Below are 14361 nucleotides of genomic sequence, written 5' to 3'. Positions count from 1 at the left end.
TCACAAACCTCAGGGAATGATAAACCCACAAAGGCACTAGACAAGTAATCTGTGTACATTTCTTGGGATACTCCTTCCAGATAATACTTCTGCCATATATCCTCTTCAATCTCCAAAGAGCAGAGTTTATATTCAAGTCATGTAATATTGAGTTTAAGTATCAAATCATATAATATTGAGCTTGTGATGATAGAGTCCCAACTGATTTATATTTCCCTAAATCAGAACACCCTGCTGCAGATAGTTCAGCTACACAGTACATTCTTCGAGTGTTTAAAGGTGGTAAAACAATCGACACTACAAACATTCAAGCCTCATCAGTGGTAGATCTATACAATCCATCATACCTACATGACTACAGCAACTTTAAGAATTGCACATCGGTCCATTTTACATGCTTGCCTTTGACTGCTTCAATTTTTAATTTAACACGGGACTCAATCAACTGCACAGGCTTTTCTAATCAAGCCTTAGATGAGAAAAAAGTTTTGAAAGCACCAGGTCTAAAGCAGGAGGACATACCTGAATGGAGGACCTCATGGAGAAGAGGTTGGCCAGCATGGTAGAGAGGCCCTGGGCCATGCAGCTCTGGGCAATGAAGCCCAGCTTCAGCTCAGCCAGGCAGATCGCATCATCACCCTCCCTCCAGTTCCAGCTGGGGATGTTCAGTAGGTGAGCCTGGTGAACCAGAAATTCACTTAGCACTGGCTACACACATACATGAGCACACACACATGCTACATGCATACAAACATGTATGACCATGTCCACACACAGGAGCCCTCAGCTTCTATTAACACACATGCTCATAAACATGCACATGCATAAACTCTTATCCATTGACTCATACATATACACATGCACACGTACACACAAGCAAACTTCAGCTCCTACCAATGTGTGTGTACATGCACACACAACACACACACACACACACACACACACACACAAACTTCAGGTCCTATTCATGTATTGACACTGTTACTGGCTCCTCACCTAGAAGTCACGCTTTTACATGCACAAGCACTGGGTTTAATTATAGCCTGTGTATATAAACCTATATACTATCACCCATCTTACAGGTGCATTGTGTTGGTCTAGAGTTACAGACTCTGTGGTCTTGCACAGTTTACCAGATATCCTCTATCCCACTCATCACTGATCAGTTTCTGATCACGCATTTTTATACATGAAAAGGTCACTTATGGGTTGAGAATGGCTTGCCACCTAAAATACCCAGCCAACTGCAGGCCGGAGCAAAGCTGAAGGCCAAAAGGTGACTAAAACAAACTGCATGGCAAACAGATGAGTTAAAAGCTCTAACTGTAACAATCAGAAAGCTGTACACTGGATATATTTTCTAGACACAAATAAAGCCTTATATTGGACAATGTGGAAATACATTTACATTGATATGTTTAAATCCACAAAACCAACCCTTCTCCAACAGTATATTTATCAATATATCAATGGTTAGTGCTGTCTGAAAAGATGTTTTAGATTAAGATAATCTTTGGATACTGAGAGCCCTTGTAATGTGACATTCTCACCTTATTGTGATACTGCAGCATCTGGGTGATAATGCGTATCTTTGAATGGTAGTTCTTGATGGATATCACTCTAGAAAAATACACATGTAAAATCAGTAGTAAAAGTTACACAAGATGTTGGCCAGCATCTCTTTCTTGGAGATTTTGTTCTGCTAATAGACATATGAGACACCCAAATACCAATTCAAATCTACATTATTTAAAATTGGTTAGCATCTCTTACCTCATGATATTGGATGCATCCTCTGCATCAGGGTCTGAAGAGTATTTATTCGCTATAATCAAACAGGCATCTGCTAGTTCAATCTACAACAGTACGCAACAGAGAGATATGAAGTTTTAATGTTTGGTCGCAGTTGAGCCACATGCTGCCTGTAACTGTGGGTGTTTTTTACTGGAATAGCTGAATGAGTTGCTCTTTCCCTTAGTCTGCTACGTGGCTAAATGGCTGTGTGTCAAATCAGAGAGCCTACATGTCTGCCCTAATCACACAAAAGCCTTGAGCAAATCTACAGTACACAATGAACCTGGGAGGCACAAACTGGCAGTACTGTCAAATGCACAGAGACTTACTAATGAACTGGGAACAGAGACAGTGAATTAGGAAAAAATAGTTTCTATTCTCTTCTAATAATTTATTTTATAATAGCTTCTATTACTTTATAAGCGTCAGGTTATAGGTTTTGCTTGGAGAAATAAACCTTAAAACATGCAAAAATGTCTATAGAACCTTAAAGCATTTTCAGTTTCTAACACCCAAGCAACAGTAAAATATATCCTGTAAGAAGCACACTTCCATACCTTGACTCGAGCAAGATCGTATGGATTTAGGACGGAACCCTGGAAGAACACCACCTGAGTGAAGTGGCGTTTGAATAAGGCTTCCAGCTCAAGATTAGGTTCAATACTGTAACGGACAAAACAACAGAGTACTGCAAATGGGGACACAAAAGAATACAGATGTGTCTGATTTCAGTAATGCACCTTAGGTCACAGCAGCCACAGCAATGACAAAATCTAGTTATTTTCTTCTTCTAACCTCTGTAATAACACAAGAACAAATCTCTGCTGGTAGGATTTTATTAGTTTTTATTTTTTTGTAAATTGGGTATGCTGTTTTATGTTGGACAGGCTTAGTATTTATATCGCTTACAATCTTACAATTTACAACATAGAACATCTTGCTGTCATAGAAAGTGTTATCAAATTGTAGCCATTGTAGCCAACGAATTCTTCCATTTTTCAAAGTTCCAGTGATTATCTTTTACACTTCTGTACAGTACTTACTTATGAAGAAAAACTATTTCTACATTAACATCATCCCTGTCCTCGTGTAGGAAGTCTTTCAGGAAGTTGGAGACACTTTCCAGAGTAATGTTGCCACACACCACAATATGCCTGGGAGACAAAATTAATGAACAATCAGATGGCAAACTGTTGTAAACAGCACCCTCTTGTTTTCAAAAACATTTAAAAGTAGACAGCAACACGAGTCATTAAAGTTCAATTACTCCAGTGACACATTGGCCACTTTTCTGGTAATCTCTCTGAAAATAATTTTTCTAGTGATTCTTCTAAACATTATGAAATGGCCATTATACACCTAATGGCCTGGATGTATCAGCAATTCTATACTAAATCTGTTTTAAACATGGCTGTCTTCATGTGGGGGGACCCATTCTATGAAGCATAAATAGGATTATTCAGGGGCTACAAAGCAATATGATTCTTCATCTCATGTGAAATATTCATAAATATTGTTTACTATTTTATGGTGTTAAAAATGGCTTACAGCTCCTTTAAAACTGCCTTTATGAACATTTGCTGGGCTGTAAAATCAGCTGAGACAATTTCCACTACAGTATATATGACATGGTGTGAACATGCTGCCTTGAGATTTCACTCTTCTACTCTCACAGACAGTCACATTAAGGAAACTCTGTAGATAATATAGGCATTATTTACTGGCACTGCAGTCTTATTAAATATACTACAGTGTGTATGTTATAGGTTGTATGTTGATTATGTCATACAAAATTTATGCTATGTGCCATGCTGGATATCCATTACAGGATTTATTTAGCATAACATGTGACAGATCATCTGTAAAAAATTCAGGCTCTTCTGGTTCCACTTAGTCCTCCTAAAACCATTTTCAAGAATCCAATGTGCCCAAATCAAAACAACCAATCAGATCCAGGGGGAGTGTCATGGTGCGTCAATCACTGCTCATGCACGTGCATGCTCTTGATCTGTCAAGTGCAAGTAGTAAGCAGCTTCAGGAGCTTTGCAAAGCAATTGCGGCTAAACAACCACCATCAATGAAGAAAATGCTCATCCCTCCTTTGCCAACAACAGTTTACTTGTCAAAGAAAAGTAGATAAGAAATAATTAAAATAAACACAAAATAAAGTAATTATAAACAACAGAATGGTTTTTCAGAGGTGGAAAGAGCTATGGGACATGAAATTATTTAAGCCTGATGCTGAGTTAGCCATATTTCTGCTTGACAGGTAGCTAACATTCCTCTAAATACTGAAATAAGTGTATGGTAGTTTATGGGTTTTTTTTTTACTGAATTTCTATAGATTACTTTGCATGTCTAAAAGGTTTATTTCCAATTGTTTGTTGGCCAGCAATGTTTATATTTCACAATGTGTCCAAGGTAGGGACGGGATTCAGAAGCAATGTACACTGTAGTGCAGTGAAGACAAATTTAGATGCAGGGCTGTAGTGTAGTGGAGAGGGAACAGGAGGGGCTTGGTAGTTGTACTCATTAAAATTTTCAAGTCCACTCTTTTCTCAATCATACTGAATGCAGCTTTATATTTTTAGTTCATTTTCATTTTCAACTTCAAAATTTTGGGGTTTTTTGCCATTTTTAAAAAATATATCTTTTCTATGTCAAACAGAAAAAAAAGAAAACTTTAGTTACTATGTCCTTGTGCATGGTAATTCTATATAAGACAAAATAACAGTTTTAGATAAGGAATATGTAGACACAACAGTGAACTCCTGGAACCCCTGATAAGGATTACACAATTGCAATAAAGTACAAAAAATGCTAACTACCACATTTTGTTGTGGATGCAATGTTAAACATGTCACATTGAGCCCCTCTCTTTATGTGCAGCCCTATTCTGATATCTACATGTACCACTGGTTCAGAAGACTGCATTCAATCTGAATCTTATAAACACATCATCACAAGGCTTCTTGCCTGCAATAAACTCATAAATAAAGTTTAATCATGGCACATATTTATTCAGAATAAAATTTATTATATTGTTCTCTGATGACTATATAGATGGTGCGTTACTTTGGTCAGAGTGATACATGACCAGAGATTATTTTGGCCCTTTGAATTGTTTGGGAGGGTATTTTTATTGGGGGGGGGGGAGGGGCTGCTCTGATTGGCTAGTTGGTCCATTTTACGACCGTTTTGCTCATGCAGGATTTACATTTGAAGCAGGTGACAACAGAGGTTCATGGTATGTCAGTTCCATTGACTGAACTCTCTGTATTCAAATATGCCAAGGTAAATAGTTTTCCACTCTAAGGCAACTTTAAATAGAAACTGCAACTGTTATTTTAACAAACTACAGCTAGATCCCTGCTGTGCAACTGAACTCTAGTTATGCATATGTCACTATCTTCCTCATCCTATATTTATAACTATACTAGAATAAAGTGTGCATTTTCCCATGTTTGACCAGCAATTTAATCAATATCTGACATGTGGTGAATGTTTTGCATTCAATCCTTGTTCATCCTTATCAAGGGTACCAATACTACACCTGTCTATCTTAATGGAAAGCATTCAAAAGAATTTTATCAATACAACACTACAAAAGCAGTTAAAACATGTTAACGTAGACATACTTTATATCACTAATAGTCACAGATAAACACAAAAGCTCAAGTTTCATGCCAAATGCAACTTTGCCAGCAATGGTGGTTTACACAATACACAATAAGCAATGGAATGACCTGTGTCATTTCACCAAGACGATCAGACAGAGTGATGCTGCTCCCAAAAGCTAAAGTGGAATCTCTGAGTTCAGAGGGAGGAGGCTGTCTTCTTCTGAAATCAGTTCCCTATCCAGCATCTCACAATCAACCTTTGCCAATAAGACTGAGCCACTAGCATCAATATACTAGAAAGATTTTGTCAGGTGCATGACTTACTTTCTGCCTGGAGTCAAGTTATAAGTCCCTCCATATTTCTGCCGATTAAGGATGAGAGCAGCGATTTCTGGCACATAGCGAGCAAACATGGCCTACATGCACAAGACACAGAGAGAGACAGAGGCATGCAGGTGGGGTTTTGTAGCAGGGCAGAATAGCCACACACAATACTTACTTTCTCCCATTTACTGCACTATAGGAACCACCATATTTCTTGCGGTTTCCTATTAATTCTATGATTTCAGGGATGTAGCTGGCAAACATGGCCTGAGAAGATGACAGGAGACAGAGGAAGACACTAAAAAGTCTGAAAAGGTTTCAGCTACAGAAAAACAGAAGAAAGAAGTATAAAGTCAAATATACTAAAATGTTATATTTCTAATGGCAAAAATACAAGAGATAAAATAAAACTTTGAATGAACATTTTGAGCAGAATGGAATATTTGGATAAAGGAAGAAGAAAAAAGCATTCATGTGTTCATAAAATCCCCCAGTTTTAGGGGATGTGGAAGAGCATTGGATGATTACCATTATGTATTTTAGGTATCTTAAGTAAAGCAGAGAAATGTCATACTACACAGAAGCAGTACACCACAAGAGCCATGTTTAGTCCAACAAACAAAGATCTGAGTAGCTAGCACTGTCTGATTTGACACAGTTGCAAAAAAATGATACCTATTCAAAACAAACCAACAAACAAAACCTCAGCTATAATCAGTGTTGCTTATTTATAGTTCTAAAGTTTTAGCAAAGCATAAAATAAATATTTTAAGATAAAAGTACTCTTGTGATCTACTGTGATTTTCTATATTCAAACATTCTGTGGAGTGCAGACTATGACAATCAGGACCTTGTTATCATGCATCAACCCTTGATAAGGTTTCTTGGAGTTTAGTAAAGTAAAACTAGGGGTGGGACGTGTGCATATTTGATTTTCAAGTAAAAAGAAAATTTACATATTGATGGTTCCAGTTAACACAGACAAAAGGAAAAAACCATAATACATAAATTACATAAATGCATAAAACTTGAAATATTATATTTGGGAGAGCTGTTGTTGTTACCCATCACACACAGTGTAGAAAAGACAGGAAGCAGCTCTCAGGAGGTAATCACTGGGTAATCTGAATTTGGATTGGTGCTGAAACCACAAGTAGAATCTGCGACTAGCTCTAGTATTAAAGCACAGTGGCTGAGGAGGTAATTACAGTGACATGGGACTTAAAAGCAAGAAGGTCAAAAAGTTATGAGAGTTGTTTTACCAAACCACCGAGGATGAAAAACACCATGAAAACACGCCCAAGGTCCGTTTTAGCATAGATATCACCATATCCCACCGTGGACATGGTTACCATGAGCAGATATACACATTCCCAGTAGGTAAGTGACTGGGAATTTTCAAAATTTTTCCAAGGATCCCCTGAATTTTCCACCTGTAACATGAAATAAACACTTTGAACGTCTTTGAACAAAAGCAGTTATTTTTATTTGTACATATTTTGTTTGTTTTACAGTACATTAAAATAAATTGGTCAATTGCACACCATCACATGTGAATACACTATATATGTGGCTTTTCACTGGATAGTGGGTAAAATTTAATGACTTACAAAAGCTGATTAGCTGCGCTATTTTCTCTTAACTAAAATGTATGGATTATGAACTTACCAAGTGTATAAAGCCTGCACCAGTTAGCCATGTGCTTATGAAGATTGAGCACAAGTTCACCAGCTTTATGGAATTGCTGCAGAACAAAAATCATCTGGATCAGTGAATGCTCCCTAAAAATCATCTCGCAGAGAGAAGTGTTTAAATGAATATTGTAGACATGTTTTATGCCTTCACAGGTAAGGTCTCCATGGAGTTTAATGTTTGTTTTATCCAGAGAGATGGGTAGATTCCCAAATGCTTATATAAGTTTAATGAAAAGGCTACTCTATTTAATCCCACATAGCTATTTAAAACAGTTTTGAGAGTTTTTACCAGGTCATCAATATATACAGACCTACTCATATCTGTTGTGTGGGTCTACAGAAACCAAGAACACAGGATGAACAGTTAAATAATTTTTCTGATAAATACTGTGATTGCAATTTTAAGGAATATTCCACACCTAAACCTCAAAAAAACATTTTAAACATTCAGGGCAATTTTAAATGTTTTTATTTTCTACACGTTTGCATGAATATTTCTGGAAGTGTTGCATTTATCCAGCATTTACATAAATCGAGCCAGTAACTAAGGGAGCAACAGTTATTGCTAAAGGGTCAATCAACCAGTGGTGTATGAATTTGGGATACTGAAATTAGCCTACTAACTAGCTCACACCCCTCCAAGCTCACTTTAAACCCCCTTTTAAACACTACTTGCCACTAGCAAAAATGATCACATCTCTTAAGAACTAAGCCACAAGCAAACACAGCCGCACCATTCTACTTGGATATTACCTATAAGCATCCTCCAACATATATCCCTCCTCGGCTCACCAGTGACTAAAGCCGGCACCGTCAATGCCTGCTCCATGCCACCGGTTCCATTTGGATCTACCCTTTACGCCAAGAATGACAACCTAGGGCAAACACAACCATAACATCCATGATGGCATTCCTAGCAACTAAGTCCGTAACCAGCCCCATAAATAAAGATTCATAGTTTATATTTTGGGCAGGTACAGATAAGCCAAGAATGATATCTAGGAAATGTTTTTATGCCGGAAAAGATTTTTTCATGAATAAAAACTGTGCCCCAGAGAAGTTTAAAAGAGGTTATATTTGATAAATGAACATTTTACTAGCTTTGTAATTTACCTTGAACATTGTAAAAATGTTTTTAGAAATTTAGTGCTGGAATATTCCTTAAAGCTGTGATTACATTTTATAAATTAAGATCAGAGCACAAAGCATGAGTCTATACCTATACTGCTCTTATATGACAAGAAACAGAGGAAAAGATACAGCTGCTACTCATGTTCATTTTAACAGTACTATTACATAACTATTACAATAATAGAGAAATAAAAGAAAAAAGCAATGAAAAGTAAAAAGTGTCATCTAAATCATGTTAGGAATCTTGCTAGGAATCTTGATAAACTTTAAATGTGTAATTAAAACTATTTGTCTTGCAAAAATTCCACTGTTTCCAAATTGTGATCCTGATACGAACGTGACTGAATAATAGTCCTTAGTCAAGAGGTAAAGTTTATTACATATTTTGAATGAACTGATGACTGATCCCAAAATTGTAATGGATTGCAAAGGCATTTCCAGAAATATAAAAAATTAAATTAAATTAAACTATCAATAAACATACAGCATGGTCTGTAAATGATTGCTAGAACTAAATCTACAGGTTTAACTAATAAATAAATACTGAATGGCATGCTCAGATACTGTGAAGAGGCATTTCATTAAGGAATAATTCAAGACTTGTTTATTTGCCACATGCACAGAAAAGCAAAACATGCACTCACCTAGTTTGTAAAATATTTAGAAACTGTAAGATTTCAGATATTTGTATCAGTCTTAAGGCTCTTAAAAACCGCAAACCTGCATGAAACACAGGAAGCACAAACTCAGACATCATGTAACAAAGCACAATCAACTCCCACACTGTGTAAATGAGGATGCTTATTCCAGTGCACAAGTTTAAATCCCTCAGGCACGGTGAGCAGTGATGTAGATATTTTCTTTCTGGTGGTTGGTTTTGTTGAGGTTTCTATCATCTATGAGAGCAGAAAATGTCAACAAGAGAAGATGGGACATAAGTGTTACAGCACTGACCATATACAGAATCATTTTTATTGGTAGACTGAGATAGTGGAACAGGGAGGGATGAAATTTGGAGTATACAAAAACAGGAGGTGGCCTACCAAATAGGTCAGTACCCAATGATACAAAATATAATCAGTGCCGCAGTGCCACTTTTTAAACTACTAAAACTGCCGCACAACTCAAACTACAGCCTAGCAAGACTTTATACATACACACACACAGATGTGTGAGATCACTCAGGTTCAGAACATTCTTTGAATATAGGTTCACAAAACCCAAGACCCAGTCTTTCTAGCACCTTGCTCGACCAGGTGAGCTACAGGAGTGCAAAAGCAAAATAAGTAGTAGGATAAAAAGGAAATCCAAGCAGATCAATTTCAGTAGAACAGTCCCAGTGGACCTTACTAAACAATAACAGATTGCTCATGGACTAATATAAAACCATGCAAATTCTCTATTGCTTTGTGTGTCTTTAGCAGTCACAGTGAAGGGCAGTTTTGAATTATTGATGAAATGTTTGGTGATGGGTTGATTATATATGACCTTAAACTGCTTTTTCAGAGTTCTCTTCAAATACTTAAAATATGAACAGCAAAGTGATTATAAGAGGCCATTTAAATAAGGATTACCCCATAAAACTACCTGAACCTAAAATAACAAATTTAATGAGCACAAACAATTCCTTATTACCATGTACTGAAGTACCACTGGCGCTCCTGGCCTGGTAACTTGGCCAAACGTTCAAGTTTGTGTATTTATGGTCCATATGTATATCAACATGAGGGAGAATGTACATGATACATCGTACAATGTGTTACTGTAATGGGGGTTTTAATTAATTAAAAAAAGAAAACTGAATTTTAACAATTAATATGAATCTTATTTTCAAAGGTTTCCTACATTCAAAAAAGTAAATTATGGAAGATGGAATAAGCAGACAAGCACAAATAATATTCTGAGGAAAGTGAGTCATGAGCCATAAAGGGGTTTTTTTAACTAGATTTTTTATAGCTGCTACACACTCGTTGTGTAGAGAAGCATCTGTGCAGTTATTGTAAAGGGACAGGTAACCTTCTCTGCCTTACCCCAGCAGCATATGCCAGGAATGCAGAAGGAGACAGTATGACGCAAGCCGCCCTGCTCAACCTTATTGCTGACTGGCGCATGGCCTGGTCTCACCTTCACATGGTATCCATTTTGAAAGAGCTGCATGCATGTTTTTTTTTTTCCATTTGTGAGCATTAGCAAGGGTCTGGGAGTGTGTGATTCTGTTACACCTGTTGTAAACCAGGATCTTTGTGAGGCAAGGGTTTCTTTGCTATACTGATCTTTGCCCCTCTGCAGCAGAGAACACTCTTCCAGAAAAAGGTCCAGCTGGTGTGCGAACTGATTTGAAGTCTAAGCATTGCTGAAACCCTCACGGCACATCTGGAGCAGTGGGGGTCTGATCTGCATTCTGATTACGGCTCAGTCATGCATCGTGAGTTTAAAACAAACCCTTTTCCATCAGGATATTACAGCATGAGCTTCTTTAGGAGCTGAAGTCTGCAGTCATATAAAAGCCTGTTTCACCAACAGCACAGCACCCTACTCATCTGAGTTACACAAGGGTATTCTGGAGTCCTTGCTGTGATATGGACAAAATAATAATAATTATTATTATAATAATAATGTTCAACAAAATCCCAAGGTGCCTCACATACAGAAAAACAGATTAACATCAAGAAAGTATTTTTAATTGAAAAGAAGATGCCCAAAGTAAAGTATGCTTTTCCTGTTTCATCATACTCAGAGTTCACCCACACCTACGAGGCCCCACTCTCAAAAACAGCACAAGATTATACCTCACCAACACCTACAAAGCTCTGCACAAGCTGGGTACTCTTAGAGTGTGCTTGCAGTCATAGTCCATTTTAGCTCAGGCAGCATCCAGTTACTAAGAATCTGTCTCCACTGACACACACTGGGCCAAAGCAGCAATGGACTGTAGAATGCAGGGCTGACTGGGGATCAGGCATTCATATCTGAGCTACTTTTCAACTTATTTTACATTTTGATTAAATAAATAAATAGCTTATAAGCTTTTGCGAACATAAATAATCTGTTTCGTAAAACTTTGGGTATACTTTGTTTTTACAATGGGTACACTGCTTTGTTGTTATTAAAGTGCACTATAAAGTTTCTCAAGCAGGGTCCATATAAAAAGGGTTAGATAGTCTTACGTCATGTCCTGTACTTAGCTCTCCTGTCAGAATTGCTCAGACCAGGAACAGAGAGAACAGATGCAACTGTGATGACATCAACACTGGATGATGCCCATGAAGGGACATGGTGAGCACATTCTGTGACATATCATCAGGTCTGACTGACCAGGAAGGGCAGGGAATTTACTGCAAATCCCCTCCACATTACACAAAGGCTCACCTCAATGAGATATAAACAAACACACATGTAATGGATGGGTTTCTATTTGAGACACTCTAAGGACTCATAAAAAACCTACACAAACATTAGCCTCATAAAACATCTACACAAACATTAATCAGCATTTAATCAGACATTATGACATTGGTTTGTCGTTCAGATCAACTGATAGTTAGAGTCCTCAGATACTTCTAATGCATTCAAAAGCACTCAATACAAAGAAGGCTGATTATTACAAAATGTGCATGCATGCACACGTGCAATCACACACACACACACGTTAGACTCCGCCTGCTGCGGAATAAGCCCATTTACTGTGATTTACACACACACACACACACACACACACACACACACACACACACACACAGAGAAGTAAGGGAAGGCAAAGATGGTCTCTCCAAGTTCAATATAAACTGATAAATCAGCTTGTCAAAGGTATAACAATAAATTACATAATTGTATCAGTAACAAATAACATGCAAGTTTCATAGTAGAACTTTCATCCACCATGCTTAACCAGATTAATCTCAGTATACTGTCAAAATAAAAAACTCAAACTCAAAAACAAGAGTGACTGGATTTCTACAAATAAGACCATAAATCTATGTGCCAAGTCATCCAAAAAAGAAGGAGCAAGTTCAAAGATCTTTATTTAAGCTGCCATAACTGGGACATCCAGTAGGTGGTGATTGAAGCTAGCATTTCCTGGATACTGAGCTACTCTGAATACCACTTACTCATATATATTCAACCACTATAAGCAAGGATGCTGAACCAGAAACAGTCCTGTATGATAAACAGTTATGCATTTTGTAATGAATGAAAGTTTGTGGGGCTAACAAGTCTGATCCTGAGCCAGTGTTAAGATGCTCTGAGTTCATAAATTCTCATGATCAGCACTTACCCAGCCAACTCCTGTTCAGGTACACAGATACAAATACTGGTGGCACAGTGAAGAAATCCACAATTGAATTCACCTCCAGCCAGAACCATAGCTTATCATTAGCTGCAATGAACTAAACAGAGAGAGAGACACAGAGCAGTGTGTGTGTGTCATATAAGTTCATTTCATCAAGACAAGTTCATTTCATACTAAAATTATAACAGCTCCTTAACATAAAATTATCCTTGATATTAAAATATATTGATATATTTATATGTATAATATCTATATGTGCCAAATACAAAGTTGTATGTGAAAGGGCATAAATGAAAAAACTGAAAAGTGGCTATAATCATGTAAAACATCTATTACTTTGTATCCAACACATATTAGATCATACAAATCTCATAGGATCTTTTACTGAGCTTTAATGTTTAATGTCATGGCTCCTTACACGCAGACCGAAGTACAGCAGGAAGAAGATGTTGAACACCATGTCAACTTGCAGGCTGAAGTCCTTGCTGAAGTCCTGGCAGGATTCTATAGGACTGTGCAAACAGCAACGCATTATTCAAAATGTAGATATTCACATTTCAGTGGAATCACCAGCCAACAACATGCTAGCTATTAACCTCTGAGGCAGAAACCATATTTTTGAAGGGAGAATGTGAAAACTGGAAAAGAGAATGTATTCATTCATTAGTTGGAAAATCGTAAATCATGCAACTGAATCAGGCAATATTTCCTTAAATGACTGCTTCCCAAACACAAACTGAAAAACCTGTACAAAAACAAAACAAACAAACAAAAACTGTAAAATGGCACATTGGAAAAGATCACTTGTATAACTGCTTATTTATTGGTCTCACAGAGAAAAAACAGATGCATTTGGCACACAACCATTATCACCAGGCTGCTAAACAGTCCTTTAAATTGAAGAAATAAAGAAATTTCTACAAATTAAATAAATTAAAGAAAAATCAAATGACAGAAAAATTGTAAGAAAAATCTTGGCATTCATGCCAAGATGTTTTGGGGGTTTTTTCCATTTGTTAAAATGTCTTTAATTTGTAGACTATTTCTTCAATTTGTAGAATTTGAAGTTTCTTTTGTTGGTGATTGGTTATGATGTCAGTTGAAGTGAGTGTGGTCTTGCAATTAACACCATTTAGTGGCCTGGTGAGGTTATCTACATAGTGAAGAGGCATGTGCTTAAATGAGTCTGTGTTTTCTCGATGAGACCCATAAATAAGACGCAATTATATGAGTGCTGACTACATTTTATATGTAATATAAATTATTTTATATTCAGCACAATTTATATTTGTTTGTAACAGACGGTAATTTATTATATATTGTTAAACCTCACTGTATGTTTAATTCCCAACTCTGTATCAAAACACAGCAGGAAATACCATATGACCTGCAAAAAAAGAAGTCACCATTAAAACCTCATCACATTAATTGCTAAAAAAGCGGTTCACCAATAAGGTTGCTAATTAGTGATAAAAGGGGTGAGAGGGATGGACCAACATTAGGTGAA

The 14361-nt window shown here is 37.0% G+C and overlaps 1 protein-coding gene across 1 annotated transcript in view; it reads right to left on the bottom strand.

Moving 5' to 3' along the window:
- The window catches only part of LOC113589032 (calcium-activated potassium channel subunit alpha-1-like), an 85202-nt gene that overhangs the window by 22184 nt on the left and 48657 nt on the right, over window positions 1-14361 (bottom strand). The window contains 12 exon segments of the mRNA XM_027028479.2: window positions 1-110; window positions 523-678; window positions 1551-1620; window positions 1774-1856; window positions 2352-2457; window positions 2838-2948; window positions 5914-6005; window positions 7001-7171; window positions 7407-7482; window positions 9208-9283; window positions 12840-12951; window positions 13273-13366. Coding sequence (XP_026884280.2) covers window positions 1-110; window positions 523-678; window positions 1551-1620; window positions 1774-1856; window positions 2352-2457; window positions 2838-2948; window positions 5914-6005; window positions 7001-7171; window positions 7407-7482; window positions 9208-9283; window positions 12840-12951; window positions 13273-13366 — 1257 coding nt within the window.

The sequence above is a fragment of the Electrophorus electricus genome, chromosome 14, assembly GCF_013358815.1.
Source record: "Electrophorus electricus isolate fEleEle1 chromosome 14, fEleEle1.pri, whole genome shotgun sequence".
Classification (NCBI taxonomy): domain Eukaryota; kingdom Metazoa; phylum Chordata; class Actinopteri; order Gymnotiformes; family Gymnotidae; genus Electrophorus; species Electrophorus electricus.
This window is presented reverse-complemented; position numbering and strand designations above follow the sequence as displayed.